At 37.7% G+C, this 16,563-nt stretch overlaps 1 protein-coding gene across 1 annotated transcript; it reads right to left on the bottom strand.

Annotated features, from left to right (window-relative positions):
• Positions 1-560: 560 nt before the first annotated feature.
• On the bottom strand, positions 561-10,529 carry pnocb (prepronociceptin b). The gene is made up of 3 exons (XM_017455574.3): positions 10,424-10,529; positions 2,724-2,903; positions 561-1,838 (listed from the first exon to the last, which is right to left on the bottom strand). The coding sequence occupies exons 2-3, from the start codon at positions 2,844-2,846 to the stop codon at positions 1,221-1,223; spliced, it is 741 nt and encodes a 246-aa protein (XP_017311063.1). The 5' UTR covers positions 2,847-2,903; positions 10,424-10,529; the 3' UTR covers positions 561-1,220.
• Positions 10,530-16,563: the final 6,034 nt, after the last annotated feature.

Here is a 16,563-nt window from a genome sequence, read left to right as displayed (position 1 = left end):
TCACGGCTGGATCGGGAAGCTGTCGCAAGGTTGCGATGGACTTTAACAGGAAACATGGCGAGCACATCACACACGACGAAGGCAAACATATGTATGAAGAATTTTGGTACACCATATATATATATATATATATATATATATATATATATATATATATATATATATATAACAGCATAGAAGTGTAGAGAAGGCAATTCATCTCTTTATTGTTCCCATGAGCTTTATTTTCTAATGTACATGGGAACAATAAAGAGATGAATTATTCACCTCAGAGATCATCTATTATATGTCCCCTGTTTATGATCATACTCACAAAATCGATCTATATCAGGGCTGGTTTAAATCTAAAATCTGTGTGTGTGGGGGTGGGGGGGTGGCTCTAGAGGGCAGCATTGCTCCATTGATTTAATGTAAGCTCAACTAGATTCCAAGGAGTAGTATTCTAGATGGGGATCTAAAATGGCTCCCTATCCAACACATAGTGCTGAACAGATAGTTATAAATTGGTCACATGTGTAATATCTTGACTACACCTCAGCTCACCTTAATAGCAGTGTTAAGTATATGTTAGTAAGTTTTATTATAACCCGTTAACATGTACAATTTGATGATAGAAACATTTATTTCTGGGGAATTTAGTTCACATGATGCATGTGTGGTGCACCATATCTGATGATAATGACTCATTTTGATTTCAGCAAGCAAATCAAAAGTTCTTGGTGAGTAGTAATGAGACTTAAATCAAAAATAGGATTAAAAAAAATAGCCTAGAAAAAAAAAAAACATCTTGAGTCATTCCTTGTTTGCAATTAACCCTTATTGAGTGTGATCAACAGTGTGCAAGACAGGATGATAAAATAGATAAAGTGCTTTTCCATTCATGACATTCAACTCTTCAGAGGACAGACAAACGACCACAGTTCTCTGCGATTCCTCCTACATCCAGAGATGATACTGATGGACATGCTCAATGTAAGTTTCAGTGCATCGCTTTTATTTCTGCCAAGGTTAAAACTCAGCCAGCGGCTGAAATTCCAAACCAACAGCCTGTTGATTACTGAATTAATGAGCACAATGAGCTCGTGGAAACAACCAAACAAACAAACAAAAGAAAAGAAAACATTCCTTGTTGGATGCAATTTTCTTAATATCTTTTAGCTCATCTTGGATGTGGTACATGATGGAGGTTAGAGGAGAGATCAGCACCTGCTGGAGGGTGGTTAAACCTCATTCTTTTGTCGAACTGCAGCTGCAGACAGGTTGGCGAAACGGCCCGAGCGGCCCGTGCGTGCGGTGAGACTCAGGTACTGCCTCAACAGCTGGCTCACCCGCTTCTGGTTGTTCCATTTGCGGGCTGACTTACGGATCCCGATGAAGCCACCGTAGCGCTTCTGCAGGGGTCTCCCAGAGCTCACCAGCTTACGGAAGCCGTGGCGGCCTTTCATAAAGCCACCAAAGCGTTTGGACAGATTGATGGCGGTATCCCCATCTTGGTCCTGCTCTTCCCCCTTGTCAACTCTGTCTTGCTCCTCCTCGTCCTCCATACCGGAGTCGAGCCCCAGGTCGTAGGTTTCCCCAAACTGATCCGATTTTTGTGCCTCCCCGGAGGGTTCGTGACTGCTGAGCACCTGAGCCATGTGGCGGAATCGCTCCAAAGCTTCTGAGTATTCCACGCCCTCGTCCTCCATCTTCACTACGGCCAGAGGCTTTTCTTCGTCTTCTGTACGCTTCAATAAATCATGTGTAGGCAATGCGGCTGGGTTTAGACTCACCACTTGGTAGCAGAGATCCCAGGTATGAGCTGGGAACGTCTGGGCCTCACATTCCAGCAAACACACCTGCCGAGACATCATGTCACAGGCGGGTTAGACAAATGTGACTTTACTAGAATAGCATTATTAGTGCAATGATAAGAACTAAAAGGTACAGCCATACTGTGATACCGTATCAATCCACATAGTGGCTGTGACACTGCTCATGGGTGTAGGAAAGGGTTCTAATGTGCCAAATGAGGCAAACTGTCTATTACTTAAGAAATAGAAATCGTCACTTGTGTTGGGAAAGGCTATTTAAAAAATTTAGCTCCATACAGCAGAAAGCTCTGATCACAAATTAATTACCCCTTGCAAATTAAATACAGGCTACAGAGGATTCTCAGTGCCAGGTGGGACTGTGTGTTGGATGGAAGAATTTGTACATACAGTATGTCTGGTGTGTATATATATATATATATATATATATATATATATATATATATATATATATATAGATAGATATAGATAGATATAGATAGATATACAGATGTGTACACACATTTTTGTACGCATTCATGTATTCAGCAGGTAGTCCAATGTGAGCATGTGTGTAGCTGAGAAATGAAAGAATGATAACGTGATGTCTTCCCAGCCTGAGAAAATCCACGTTGCCACCCACTAAACACCGTCCACATAAGTGGCAGACTTTTCTCCAGCCAATTATGTGCATATATTAACTGAATTGACTCAGGCACAGTTTTTTGCATCTTCAAACCCATTAGGAATTTGATTAAAGAGCATTTAAGCAAGAGTAATTTAATTTACATGAAACAGCCCAGGATTTTGTTGAGTAACAAAACTAGACCTTTTGCTCGGTGCTTACACAGACAGTGTGTGAAATGTAAAATGTGATGTGAGACAGAGAGAGAGAGAGAGAGAGAGAGAGAGAGAGAATAACTCATCACTCACAAGGGTGTTGAAAGTTTGCTGTGGAGGCAGGAGAAGTGCGCAGGTTAAACAATCTCCCTGGCATTCGCTACGACTAGGGACACACAAACTCAACAACAGCAGGACCCAAAGTGGTGTCTTCATGGCTTCTTCACGGAAAAACCCCAGAATGGAGTGCAGTGTAAAAGGTCGCAGGATTCGCTAAGTAAAAAAGTGAGCAAATAGAAGTGTAAATAGGAGTCAAGTCAAAAATGAGTCATTAAAAAGCTAATTTGTTCTAGCACTTATGCGAAAAATCAATTTTATTCGGCTCAGTATCTCTAATGAACACACGCAAAAAAAAAAAAAAAAACTTTTTGCAAATATTTTTACAAATACAATGCCCTCCACTAATATTGGCACCCATGGTAAATATGAGCAAAGAAGGCTGTAAAATTGTCTTTATTGTTTAACTTTTTGATCTTTTTTTTAAAAAAAAAAGCACAAAAATACTCTGCTCTCATGGATATCAAACAATTGCAAACACAACACAGGTTTATCCAACAAATATATTTGTTAAATATAGGTGTGCAACAATTATAGGCACCCCTATGGATTCATATGAGAAAAATATGTCTGAAGAATATTCCCATTGATATTTAAAAAAAATAATAATAATGGTACACCTTGCTGACTTGATCAACCATGACTTCCTGTTTCATAGGTTTATAAATTTGAGGTAAGAGATAGGCCTAATTCCCTTACTCATTCATAACAATATGTAAGACCATGGAATATAGCTTCAATCCGAAGTCACCTACATCACCACAAGTTTGGAAGGCTTTCCAGAAAAAAGCCTCTACTCTCATCCAAAAACAAACTCAAGCATCTTCAGTTTGCCAGACACTACTCGAACTACTGGAACTGGAACAAATGGGATCAGGTTCTATGGTCAGATGAAACCAAAATAGAGCTTTTTGACAATAAACACCAGAGGTGGTTTTGGCGCACATAGAGAGGTAGCCATATGGAAAGGTACCTCATGTTCACGGTTAAATGTGGTGGTGGTTCTTTAATGCTTTGGGGCTGTTTTTCTACCAGAGGACCTGGACATTTTGTTAGGATACGCGGAATCATGGACTCTATCAAATCTCAACAGATATTAAATGAAAACCTGACTCCCTGTGAGAGAAAGTTGAAAATGAGCCGTGTTTGGATCTTCCAGCAGGACAATGATCCAAAACATACATCAAAATCAACACAAAAATGGTTTACTGACCACAAAATTGAGGCCATCCCTGCCATGGCCATCCCAGTCCCCTGACCTGAAACCAGTAGAAAACCTGTGGGGTGAACTGAAGAGGAAAGTCCACCAGCGTGGACCCTGAAATGTGAAGGATCTGGAGAGATTGTGTATGGAGGAACAGTCTCAGAGCCCTTGCCATGTATTCTCCAACCTCATCAGGAAATATAGGAGAAGACTCAGAACTGTTATCTTGGCAAAGGGAGCTAGCACAAAGTATTGACCAAAAGGGTGCCACCTTGCACACCTATATTTAACAATTTATTTATTTTTTTGGTTAAACCAGTGTTTTGTTTGATATCAATGAGAGCAGAGTATTTTTGTGAACTTTAAGGTTAAATTATAAAAACAATTTTTCACAGCCTTCTTTGCTCATATTTACCAAGGATGCCAATATTAGTGGAGGGCATTGTATACATAGTATACATACCTCTTGGTCATTTTAAATAAAATCTGGTTAAAAAATATCAAACAAAAAAGTAATTTTAGTCCCTGTTCACATCTAGCCATTCTTATTTAGAATCAAACCTGTGCACACATTTGCCTTGGGAGAATACAGAAGAAAAATAAGAATCCTAATATTGTATCATTACACAACAATCATATAACACATTTAAAACTATCTCTACGGCTGGTCAAATGCCAAAGAAAAGAAATCAGTTTTTAACTTAATAGTTAAGGTAGGAGCTGTTTTAATATGTAGAAGCCGACTATTACAAAGCAAAGGGTCAGCCACAGCAAAAGCACAATCACCCCTAAGCTTCAATCTAGATCTGGGAACCATTAGTAGCGCTTGAGCACATGACCTTAGAGTTCTAGAGAGGTTACGAAAGGATAGGAGCTCCGTAAGGTATAAAGGAGCAAGATTGTTAAGAGTAGGAGTGTTTGGAGGATACTGCACATACAATACAATTGGGTATGTGCAATACATTAGGTATTTCAAAATATAAACAGTAAAAAGAGATGTGTGTTGTTAGAACATTCATTTTTAAGTTATAGATGATGAGGGTTAAACAATGCATGACACATCAGACTTAATGTTTTTCACACACAGGTATCATGACCATGTAATACAATGTGATAATATCCTGCTCATATACTATTCATTGGTGTTTCCCTGAACCCCTACACTGAAATAGGATAGTTCCTTACTTGTTAATTAGGGATTACATGCAAAAAAAAAAAAAAAAAAAAAAATCTGTTTTACAGTACACTCTAGTCATGAGCCTGTATTGTTTACCACCTGAGATGATACTCTATATGAGAAATCCAAAATGTTGTACTTCACTTCTGAATCTAATACCCATGCTTGCGTTTGGATTCATTTGAAGTACGTGCTTGCATTAGAGACGAATGGCATGATAATTTCACGGTGCGATAACTGTTGAAGCCAATTTCATGGGTTTTTGATAGTATCTGCTCAAAACCTCATGGTGTTACTGAAGGACCACAGCGCTGCAGCAGTGTCAGTATTAAATTACTTGCTTAGGGAAGCTAGAAGAGGATCACGTCTAGCCTTTCTTATTTAAAACAAAATAACATAGAAATAAATATCAAAGCAGTCAGTGTCGTAGTAAGTTTTGAGGAAAGGTTTTATACCAGTATAGTAAAATATCTATAGTGTTTGTATTATTTCATTGTATATGGATATACAGTCACTCCTCAGTTTAAATATACATCAGCATTGATGTATATAAATGACAGCGCATACTGTGTAAAAGTAATTATTTATATTATAATCCACATGATGCTATTTATTTTCAATTATCTACCCACAACCACAACCACAGCACTGCCACTGAGGACAAATCTGATCAAATGAGGCACTGAAGAGGACATTGTATGCCATATGCCATTTAATTGTGCATATCTCCAGCCTGGAGCAGACGAGCTATCAAGTGAAGTGTCTTGCCCAAGGTCAACGTGTTAGAATTAGAAGGACATTGATGTAGCATTTTAGAACTTGAGCTTTAATTGCACACCTTCTTGCCCCTGGTTCAAATCTTTAACCATGAAGAAACTCGGAGATTATCAGTCTTCACTCCTTTTTATTTTTATAACCCTATAGCACAGGCTGATTACTCTTTCTTAGCACATTATGTTATAGAAGGCAAAATTAAACATTCACCATCTGTTTTTCCCCCGTTCTAATGTTCATTAACGAAACTCATCATAGGCCTTAATTGATGTCTGAATTAGCATGTATGGCATAATGAAGAGGAAATGAAAGAGAGCGAGAGAGACTGGGAGCAACAACGACTCTGAGTCACTGTGCCAGCACACATTAGTCACGATGAGATTAGGGCTTCACACACTTCTTATCGACCTTTAACCAAAAATCAACCTCTGAACTGTAATAAAGTCGGATAAAAAGGAAAAAAATTACAATCTTTCCTCTTAAACTTTCTATTGAGTGAACAGAAGTAAAGCAGTGATTACAGGCCTATAATATACTGTACGAGGTGAGGCCATTTATGATGGGAGAGTGATCAAAAACATTTTTCAGCCAATTTAACCTCACGCACGATTAATGCAGCTCAATTAATTTTCTAAAAGTTGCATGATGGAAATTCTTTTTTCTTTTTTAATCGCCCTCACTATAACTCTTCTCTGAGCAGGTTTTTAGAGATAATACGGGAAATTAAAAGCAGGCAGTGTGAGACCAATGATTGCATCCAAAGAGACAAAAGACCATCAAATGTTTCTCTCAGTACTTAACTACTTTAATGATATTTTTTTTTAATTATTGTTCTGTAGTTATTATACATATATGTTCTAATAACACTTTCATATTACAGTTTACTAGAGATCTCTACAGTACTGAAGATAGCTATCAGAAAAGTATCTATGGTCTTCACTTTCAAAATATCATGAATATAGTCTAGTGTATCTAGTATTTCCGATTATGATTACAATAAAGCCAATATAAGATTTATAATACCATTTGGATTAATTCCTAATCGTTTCAAGCTTTAAAAGTTCAAATTCTATTGGCAAATAATACTTTCTATAAAAATTTGCTAAATTATCTGCCAATAGAATAAGATAGTCTAAAGCCTAAAATTAGTAAACATGTCTAGAAATATGTTTAATAATCATATATATGGTGTATTTTAACTGTACGTCTGTAATGGGAAATACTATATAAATTAACTATATATATTTTCACTTGCTAGGATCTGAAAATTTTTGCAGTGTATAATCCAAATTTCCAGTAGGATGAGGCCACTGACTACATATACTGCAGCTGACCTCAGTGTACAGCCCATGGTTATAGTTTTAAAATTGGGTGCATTCTATAGGGTTTTGACACCATTCCTCATTAATGTAGCGGTGTGTTTGTATGGGGCTGCATGCTGCAGTGAGAGATTGCGAGTCTCCACTCACATACCCTCAGGGAAGAGCCGTGAAATGATAAATCTGAGGCAATTCTAATCCGATTAAAGCAGTCCACTGCCGTTCTCCCATCGAGGACCCACCTGATGCTATCAACTCCACGGTAAACAGCTAGATCCATTTTTCATTCCTGAGGCTACAATCCATCTGCCCATCCAATTTGATTGCACTATGTTGCAGGCTGGGGACAGATAAGCAAATCTGGATGTCCTCACTATGATGTCTGACGCTGTATACGTAGAAGCACGGGTAGCTCTCTAATTGTCCATGTCCCCTGCCACCACCCCAAATCCAACCCCTCATCACCATCCCGCCCACGAGAAGATTAAATAAAACACACTTCATTCCAACTTTATTACATAGTAATGTAATAGCCCACATGTTTGCTGCATTCAGCAATTTCATTTTGCCCTTCGCAATGGCGTTATATGCTAATCATCAGGACTCTCGTCATGTCATCACCATTTTCAGTCAGATGCAGACGCACGAGCTCAATCACTTTAATTGCGAATGCATTGATACCCCAAAGCTATGGCGTCTGTGGAGATGATTTTACTCTGCCTCCACTAGGAAAGTAGCAATTATTGTATTATCTCCCAGTGCCCATGAGGGACTTTATCGTAAAGCAATCCAAGGCAGTGAATGGATGCTTAAGGAATGGACTTTGGTGGAGACATTTCCAAAAAAACACTTACAAACTCAATGAAATTACCACCACTCTCTACAGGCTCGACTTTAGTGGAAAATGGATATGAACTCAATCTGTCTCGTCGTGAGAAATTTCTCATCTTATTGCTGCTTTTGAACCGAAATGAAGGGCCAGTGTAGTTCAAGTTTTATATCCAAATGCAGATAAGCGACGACTAATGGCACATTTCAAATTCATCGCTTCAGTATAGCACATGCTCTTCAAAAAACTCACGATGGTGTAAGTTCAGAAAAGGCTAACCTCATGGTCAGAGGTGTAATATGCGACCGATTCTTTACGGTGATTTAAAATGTAAAATACTCAGGAATTATTTGATTATGTGATATAGCATCAGTACTTGAGCACATCAAATGCTTAAACATTTGATCATGCATATTTGCCATTATGAATGGATCTAAGGAGAGATTTTCCTCCTGCTGTCTGTGTGCACTTCCTTTCACTTACAATTTGCATGTTGCATATTTTAAAACTCACACTTTAATAAACACACACTTTGATTTCATATTGACTACATGAGCAGGAAAGAGGAACATCATTGTGCACATTAAGCAGTTCATTTGATTCGTGGCTTACTTGCAGTACAAGCATTAATTTCCTGACAGATGTAACCAATTATAAGATGTTAAAAGCAGCCACTGTAAGAAACTGCACTCCTAATGGAAAGGAGAATTGGAATACGAGGCAAAACATGACTGGGGTATTAAAATCAAATCATTTTCAGAATAGAGCCTTTTACTTGTATTCAGTATTACTTCCTAAGCATTTTTATGAAATAATATCTAGATAAATGTATGTATATGAAGGTTAAACTGAATACAATTAAACATGGCTAGTCATGCTTAGAGATATTACGTTGGTTTCATGGAACATTTAATAAATGACACCAAATTAGGAGTACCGAGACCACGACAAACACTGCAGTCCCAAAACACTCTTGATTGGCGCAAGACGATATGCATGCTTAGCCTTCTGATGAGGAAGAAATTACAGCTGGGCATTTCAGTTCAGTCGAATGGAAAATAAAATGTTGCTTGCGTCAGGATTATGACAAAAGTAATAGTAAAAGATCGAACAAACTTTAAAGTACCCTAGATTTTGGTCCATTTTTCGTCTGTAAGTACTTTCAGTTCTCAAAGTTCAGGTTTTAAAATGTAATTCATTGTATTCTGAATAATTGAAATGTAATTGCTGGTAATTCATCAGCAAATAATTAAACACATAAATTATTTACACAGTTGTGGGCATTATTTTGGATTCATATTATTACGATTAAGATCCTCTAACTATTTTGTAGTGACTGTGTAGAATTTCTGTAGTATTTTATAGTAAAGGCAGGTGTTACTTGTTGGGTAAAAATGTTCATTTGGAATGTAAATAGAGAAAATGATACAAAAGTTGCACGATGGAAACTGAAGCACTGAAGAATTCATTCTATGTTGTTAGGTTGATGCTAGTCAAACGGTTCCCATCAGAGCATTTGCGTTATGTCTCATCAGTCATAGCTTCAGCAGAACACTTACTGGTAAACCTGTCTGTAAAATTAGACATGATTGAAGATAATATATATATATATATATATATATATATATATATATATATATATATATATATATATATATATATATATATATATATATATGTGTGTGTGTGTGTGTGTGTGCGTGTGTGTATAAAGCCACTAAGGTGTTTTAGATTAAAGCTTGGGGAGAGCAAAGTTCTTGATGCCTGCATGGTTTTAGTCGTTTTTCTTCACCATTGCAAAGAAACTTTACGAGTAAATGTAAAATAAAACTGAGCCAGTCATAAGTTTTAAACCGCTTCTGTGAACTCCATAAAATCCATGTAAGAAATTATATATATATATATATATATATATATATATATATATATATATATATATATATATATATATATATATATATATATATATAGGGTATTAGGAAAAGGTATACTGATAAAACAGGATGTGATAACTAAAATAACTAATATATTCTTTATTAAGAATTGAGAATTAAGAATTAGGAATTGCTTAGTCATTATAAATTGTCACATGGGACTTGAAAAGCACTGCAATGATCATGAATTTCCTTTGACTAAAAAAACAGTCAACATGCCTGTAAATATCAATTACAATGCTTTCTTTGGTGTTGATGATAATGTTGAGTAAACTAAAGCAAAATAAACAATAAACAATGTTGGGCAATATATAACCACTTTGGAAAGCCTGTTTAAAACTAGATCTTGACCACACACACACACACACACACACACACACACACACACACACACACATACACACACAAGGAAAGAGGAAAAAGACGTGCCAAGCCTTACCTGCACTCCGGTGCTGAGGAAGTCGTTGCGTTCTCACTCAAACACACTGACTCTTCAAGTGAGGCAGCAGTGTCCAACACACAGCCTTGTTCAACTGCTTGCCTTGACGCTCTCTCCTCTCTTATAACAACCCGCCCCTTCCTCTGGTTCACCCCCCACCCCCCAACATCCCCCTTCCCTCAACACACCCTCTGGCTCTTCCGCTTCATAGACAGGGACATAGTAAGGTGTGTAATTGTGCATAACTTGAACTAGCAACCCTTAGTCAACGCTGACGTATATACGTTCACCAACAACGTCACTTCTGGTCCTAAGCTCTCAAAAAAAGGTTTGTGCTAAAAATAAATGAATACACATCTTCTGCTTAGGTGCGATAATACACGCGTATGAATGACTGTCATTTTGCATAAAATGGAAGCCAATGGAAAGGAAGATCATTTGTAGCTAACGGGAGCATCCAAGGAAAAAAAAACAACAAATGCTCTCAGGGGCAAAGAATCTTCTCAGTGGACTTCTGAGGCATCACAGCTCAGAGCAAATGGAGAAGGAGAAAAAGATCAAGAGTATCATTTGTCAATTAAGAAAAATGAAAGGATCCACGGATCATTCAACAGTCTTGATTTTGTGTATTTAAATCCCTGTTTTCCTGTTTCCTGTACAGAAAATCTATCATTTACAATATGACTATGTCACCAGTGCGAGAGAGCAAATGCTCCCTGTATTGAACCTGTAGCTTGTGGACTGTTGCTCATGACACAGACTGGACCCAAACCGTAATTCTGTGCTGCACCTGTGTGTGGTAGTTTCTTGTCAGGTATACCCATGGGGTCAACAGTGACCCGTTACCAAGCAACGTGATGTTGAAAGAACAAGTGGATATAAAAAGTCTACACACCCCTGTTATAATCGCAGGTTTTCGTGATGTAAAAAGAAAAAAAATAACCTGAGATAAATCATGTCAGATCTTTATCCACCTTTAATGTGATGTAGCAACCAACAAAATTCAAGTGGAAAACAAATAGAAAGATTATAATAACTTATACATAACTAATACATTAATAAATCACCTTTTGCCTGTAATACAACACTAAGTCTTTTTTGGATAAGAGTCTAATAACTTCATCTTGATCTGGTGAATTCATCTCATTCTTCCTTGAAAAATGCTCCAGATCTCTCAGATTGTGACTGGATCTCCTGTGCACAGGCCTCCTTAAGTTATTCTCCAGGATTTTATGATAAGATTTAGCTCTGGGCTCTGACAGGGCCATTCCTAAATGTTGATCTTCTTCTTCTGAAGCTGTTCTTTTTTTGACTGGGATTTGTGCTTTGGGTCATTATTGTCATTATAAGTTTTCTTCATGTTCAGCTCTCTAACAGAGGCATGTGCCTAGATAGATTGGAATAATTGCTCAGAGAAGGAATTACTGCTGCTCATCAATCTTCGAAGAGTTATAAGGCCATCTACAAACAATTAGAAATTTACCATTCTACAGTGAGAAGGATTGTTTACAAATTGAGAGCCTTCAAGACAGTTGCTAATCTTTCCAGGAGTGGGAGTCCCAGCAAATTCAGTCCAAAGTCAGACTGTTTAATGATCAGAGATGTAAAGGAAAACCTAGGCCTCTGTAATCACAAAAAATGTTCATGTTCATGACAGACCAATCAGAAAAAGATTGAACAAGTACAGAACGGTGGCTAGGAAAAAGCCCCTTCTCTCCAAAAAGAATATGGCACCATCACTAAGGATTGCAAAATTGCATCTGAACAAACCACAAAAGTTCCTGAACTATATTCTTTGAACTGATGAGACCAAGGTGGAAATGTTTGGTCATCATGCACAGCACATCACGACAAACATGTTTTGCAGCCACAGGACCTGAAAAACATGCAGTCAACAATGAACTCCACTTTATCCATCTATTCAGTCCAGTAGTTGGGTCATGCAAGAGGACAATGATCCCAAGGACAGCAGCAAATAGACATCTGAGTGGCTAAAGAAGAAAAAAAATCAAGGTGTTGGAATTACCAAGTCAAAGTCCAGACTTCAAACCCATTGGGATGTTGTGGAGAGATCTTAAGAGAGCTGTGCATAAACATATGCCCTCAAACAACATGAGATACTGATCATGTTTTGAATAAATTAAAATTGTTACCATTTGTAAATTGCTGTGTTATAAGAGGAATAAAACACTAACGAGTCAGAATTCTAGCACTAACGATAGCAGAATTTTCATAAATAAAGGGAGCATTTTTTAGTTAATGCATTTTTTTTATATATATAACCTGATGAGACACACTGATCAAGAGTATATGTGAAAAACAAATAATGTCAGGGTAATTAGGTGTGCCTAATATTTTTACTGCAAAACCTGGAAAATCTGTTGAACCCGATAAAACTATTTCAATCAGTTATGGCTATGTGGTTTTGCTAAGCCCATGTAAAATATGCTGTTAGAGATTTTTGATCTTAATGATAATACCTTGGTGAAAATATTACATACAAAAAAAACAACAACAACACAAATCCTAATTTAAATCAGTTTTAATCCAATGTAATTTGAATCAGTTCCTGAATATGGATAAGGTTAACAACATACAATGTACCAAATATTTATCTTTCTTTACTAAATGACTAATAGCGTATGTGTGGATTTGAGCTTTTTTGAATAGAATCCCTCAAGATACCAGTTTTCCACTCAAGCTGATTTTTCGCAATATTTGCATACCACACCTTGTCACACCTTACATTTGGATTTATATTTTGAACATAGCAAAGGCCCAAATAAATATCTTCAAGATCTCTACAGATGAAATTCATCAGCTGCTGTGTCACATCATATTACTGGGGTCTATGAATCCCAGGCACTGCATCAAGGTCCAAATACATGATGGAATAAAGCTACCTCCCCCCACTCACTCACTCGCCCAGCACCAAAGTGAAATTGAAAAGTCAATTCCCCACAAAATATGTAATTAGGTGAGCAGGCATATTCACCTGTGTGACGCATTGTGCTCAGCCGACTCTGCTTGAAAAGCCATTTCGCTGCCTTTCATCATTCCTAGCACAAGTTTTATTGTCTTATGAAGCGATGAAAGCACCGATGCATGCCCAAGCCATTGGAGAAGACACGGTTTTGGTTTATGGGAAGCACAAGGCAATCAGCTGCCAAGACCTTGATGATGGTTATTACAACTGGTCCTTTAATTTCATCAGCCAAAAAGAGGGGAAAATGCAAGCAAGTATTTAATGACATAGATCAAATAATCATTTTTCTGGGAAAAACAAAGCAGGAGCAACTGATACTTTTGAAACTAAAAAGGCCCAGGAGATGTCTTTTGAATTAATGAAATTAATGAGATATACTGTGTGTGTGTGTGTGTGTGTGTGTGTGTGTGTGTGTGTGTGTGTGTGTGTGTGTGTGTGTTAAATGATATACAGTCCCCTCTGTACGTATTGGAAAAGCAAGGCCAATCCATTTGTTTTTGCAAGGCATTTGGGTTTCAGATCAAAATCTGACTATGAGATGATAGATCAGAATTTCAGCTTTCATGTCCTCATGTTGACATCTAGGTGTGTTAAACAAATTACAGTGGTGCGTGAAAGTTTTTGAACCCTTTAGAATTTCCTATATTTCTCCATAAGTATGACCTAAAACATCATCAGATTTTCATACAAGTCCTCAAAGTAGCTAAAGAGAACCCAATTAAACAAATGAGACAAAAATATTATACTTTGTCATTTATTTATTGAGGAAAATGATCTAATATTACATATCTGTGAGAGGCAAAAAGTATGTGAACCTTTGCTTTCAGTATCTGGTGTGAACCTCTTGTGCAGCAATAACTGCAACTAAACGTTTGGGGTAACTGTTGATCAGTCCTGCACATCGACTTGGAGGAATTTTAGCCATTCCTCAGTACTTCAACTTCTTCTTTACTGATGATGTAACTCATGATGGAAGCAGAAGAATGAATTCAGAAATCTCTAGAAACAATCTATCTTCTATCTATATAATCTATCTATATAATCTATTATATATTCAAGATATTGAACATTTACTTTCTTTGTTTAAAATGTTTTTTAAATTCTAAAAGCTTCTGTGTATTTACAACTTTAATAAAAAAAATATCTCAGATTTTCAGCGTGGTCGCAGACTTTTGGACCCCAATATAGATATTATGATCCATAATGAGCAAGCGAGAGGTGATGATGGCAAGGAAAAACTCCATCAGAAGACATGAGGAAGAAACCTTGAGAGGAAACCCATCCTCATCTGGGTGGCGCTGGATAGTGAGAATTTAAATCATTACTCTTCTACAACTATATACTATACAGTCAAGCAGTGCTAGGTGTTTAGGAAAGATCTTCAGTATAAACACCATGGTGATTTTATATTTTGGCAGAGCTTTAGCTTTAAGTCTATGATATCCCGGTGAAATCATCCACTGAATAATGAATGAGACTTAGTTGAGAATAGTTTTTTTTTTTAGCAAATACAGAGTGCAGAGAACATCCACAATCATCTTTAGACTATCCATGTGATACCATCCATAGCAAACTCACAGCAAACGTTAGGCTATCCATGCTGGGCCATCCTTAGCAGAAGCAAGTGATTCACAGGTGAAGGAAGCTCTAAGCAGAATGGGCCAGGCATGGACCAGAAGGCAGACATCTCATCAGCTGAGAGGAAGAGAACACAGAGTATTAAATATGTTGATCCTGTAGTGCTTTAAGTGGATGTACAGTATATTGTGCACAGAGTGCAAGCAGGAGCTCCTGAAAGACTAGATGTGGCAGCATAATTAAAAGGGACAGCCAGAAGGTAACATAAGTAAATGGCGCACTTATATAGCGCTTTTATCCAAAGCGCTTTACACTCTGTCTCATTCACACACTCACACACCAATGGTAGCAGGAGCTTACCATCGGGAGCAACTTGGGGTACAGTGTCTTGCCCAAGGACACTTCGACATGTGGGGTCACTCAGGCCGGGAACCAAACCGCCAACCCTACGATTAGTGGATAACCCGCTCTACCAACTAAGCCACAGCCGCCCCGTATATGAGGTTGCTCTGAGGGTGTATGAGGGTGCTCTGAGACACACAGCAGCCAGCTACTCCACCATCAACAAACCTGAGTGAAAGCATGAGTAGTGAGGTTACGGCATTCAAACATCCCAGTTTACTAAAGCACTATTCTGACAAACCCTCCAGCTCTGCACCTTTACCCAAGAGAAAAATTATTTTCGGCCTAGACTTAAAGACTGTGTCTGCATCCCAAACACTAATTGGAAGGCTGCTCCACAAATATGGGGCTTTGTACTGTAAAAAAAATAAATAAATAAATCTCTGGCCCCTACTGTAATCCTCATTATTCTAGGTACCAACAAAAAGCCTGCACCTTTTAATCAAAGTATGCAGCACATCATCACATTTAGTGCTTTATAGATCACATAGTATTTTATATTCATGCAAAAGTTCACTTTTGGATGTGTGGATAAGATAGGCGTGATGTAGTCATATTTTCTGGTTCTAGTAAGGACTGTAGCTGCTGCATCCTGTACTAACTGAAGCCTGTTTATGCTCCTACTGGAACATCCAGACAGTCAGGCACAAAGGCAGTACTCCAAACTAGAGGTAACAAAAGCATGAACTTCTTATTACTTATCTTGACGATATTTCTGAGATAAACTAAGGCTATCCTAGTAACGTTATCTACATGAGCTTCAAATGAAAGACTGGAGTCAATAATCACTCCAAGGTCTTTTACTGCTGCACATGATGTAACTGAAAGGCCATCCAGAGTTACTAGATAACCACTAAGCTTTCTTCTAGCTGCATGTGGTCCTAGTAGAAGTACTTCTGTCTTGTCACAATTAAGTAGGAGGAAGTTACTCAGCACACAGTGTCTAATGTCCTTTACACATGCCTCAATGTTGTTAAGCTGGTGCCTCCCACCTGGCTTTGGTGAAACATACAACTGAGTGTCATCAGCATAACACTGGAAGCTAATGAATAATTGTTTCTAGAGATAGCATATACAGTGAAAAAACCACTTTACCTAAAACATTAACTGTTATTTTAGTATACATAGAGACGTCACTATTTACATCTACAAACTGATAGTGAGCAGTCAAATA

The sequence above is a fragment of the Ictalurus punctatus genome, chromosome 25 (assembly GCF_001660625.3).
Source record: "Ictalurus punctatus breed USDA103 chromosome 25, Coco_2.0, whole genome shotgun sequence".
Taxonomy (NCBI): Eukaryota; Metazoa; Chordata; class Actinopteri; order Siluriformes; family Ictaluridae; genus Ictalurus; species Ictalurus punctatus.
The sequence above is the reverse complement of the archived record's forward strand: the minus strand, read 5'-3'. Positions and strand labels throughout refer to the sequence as shown.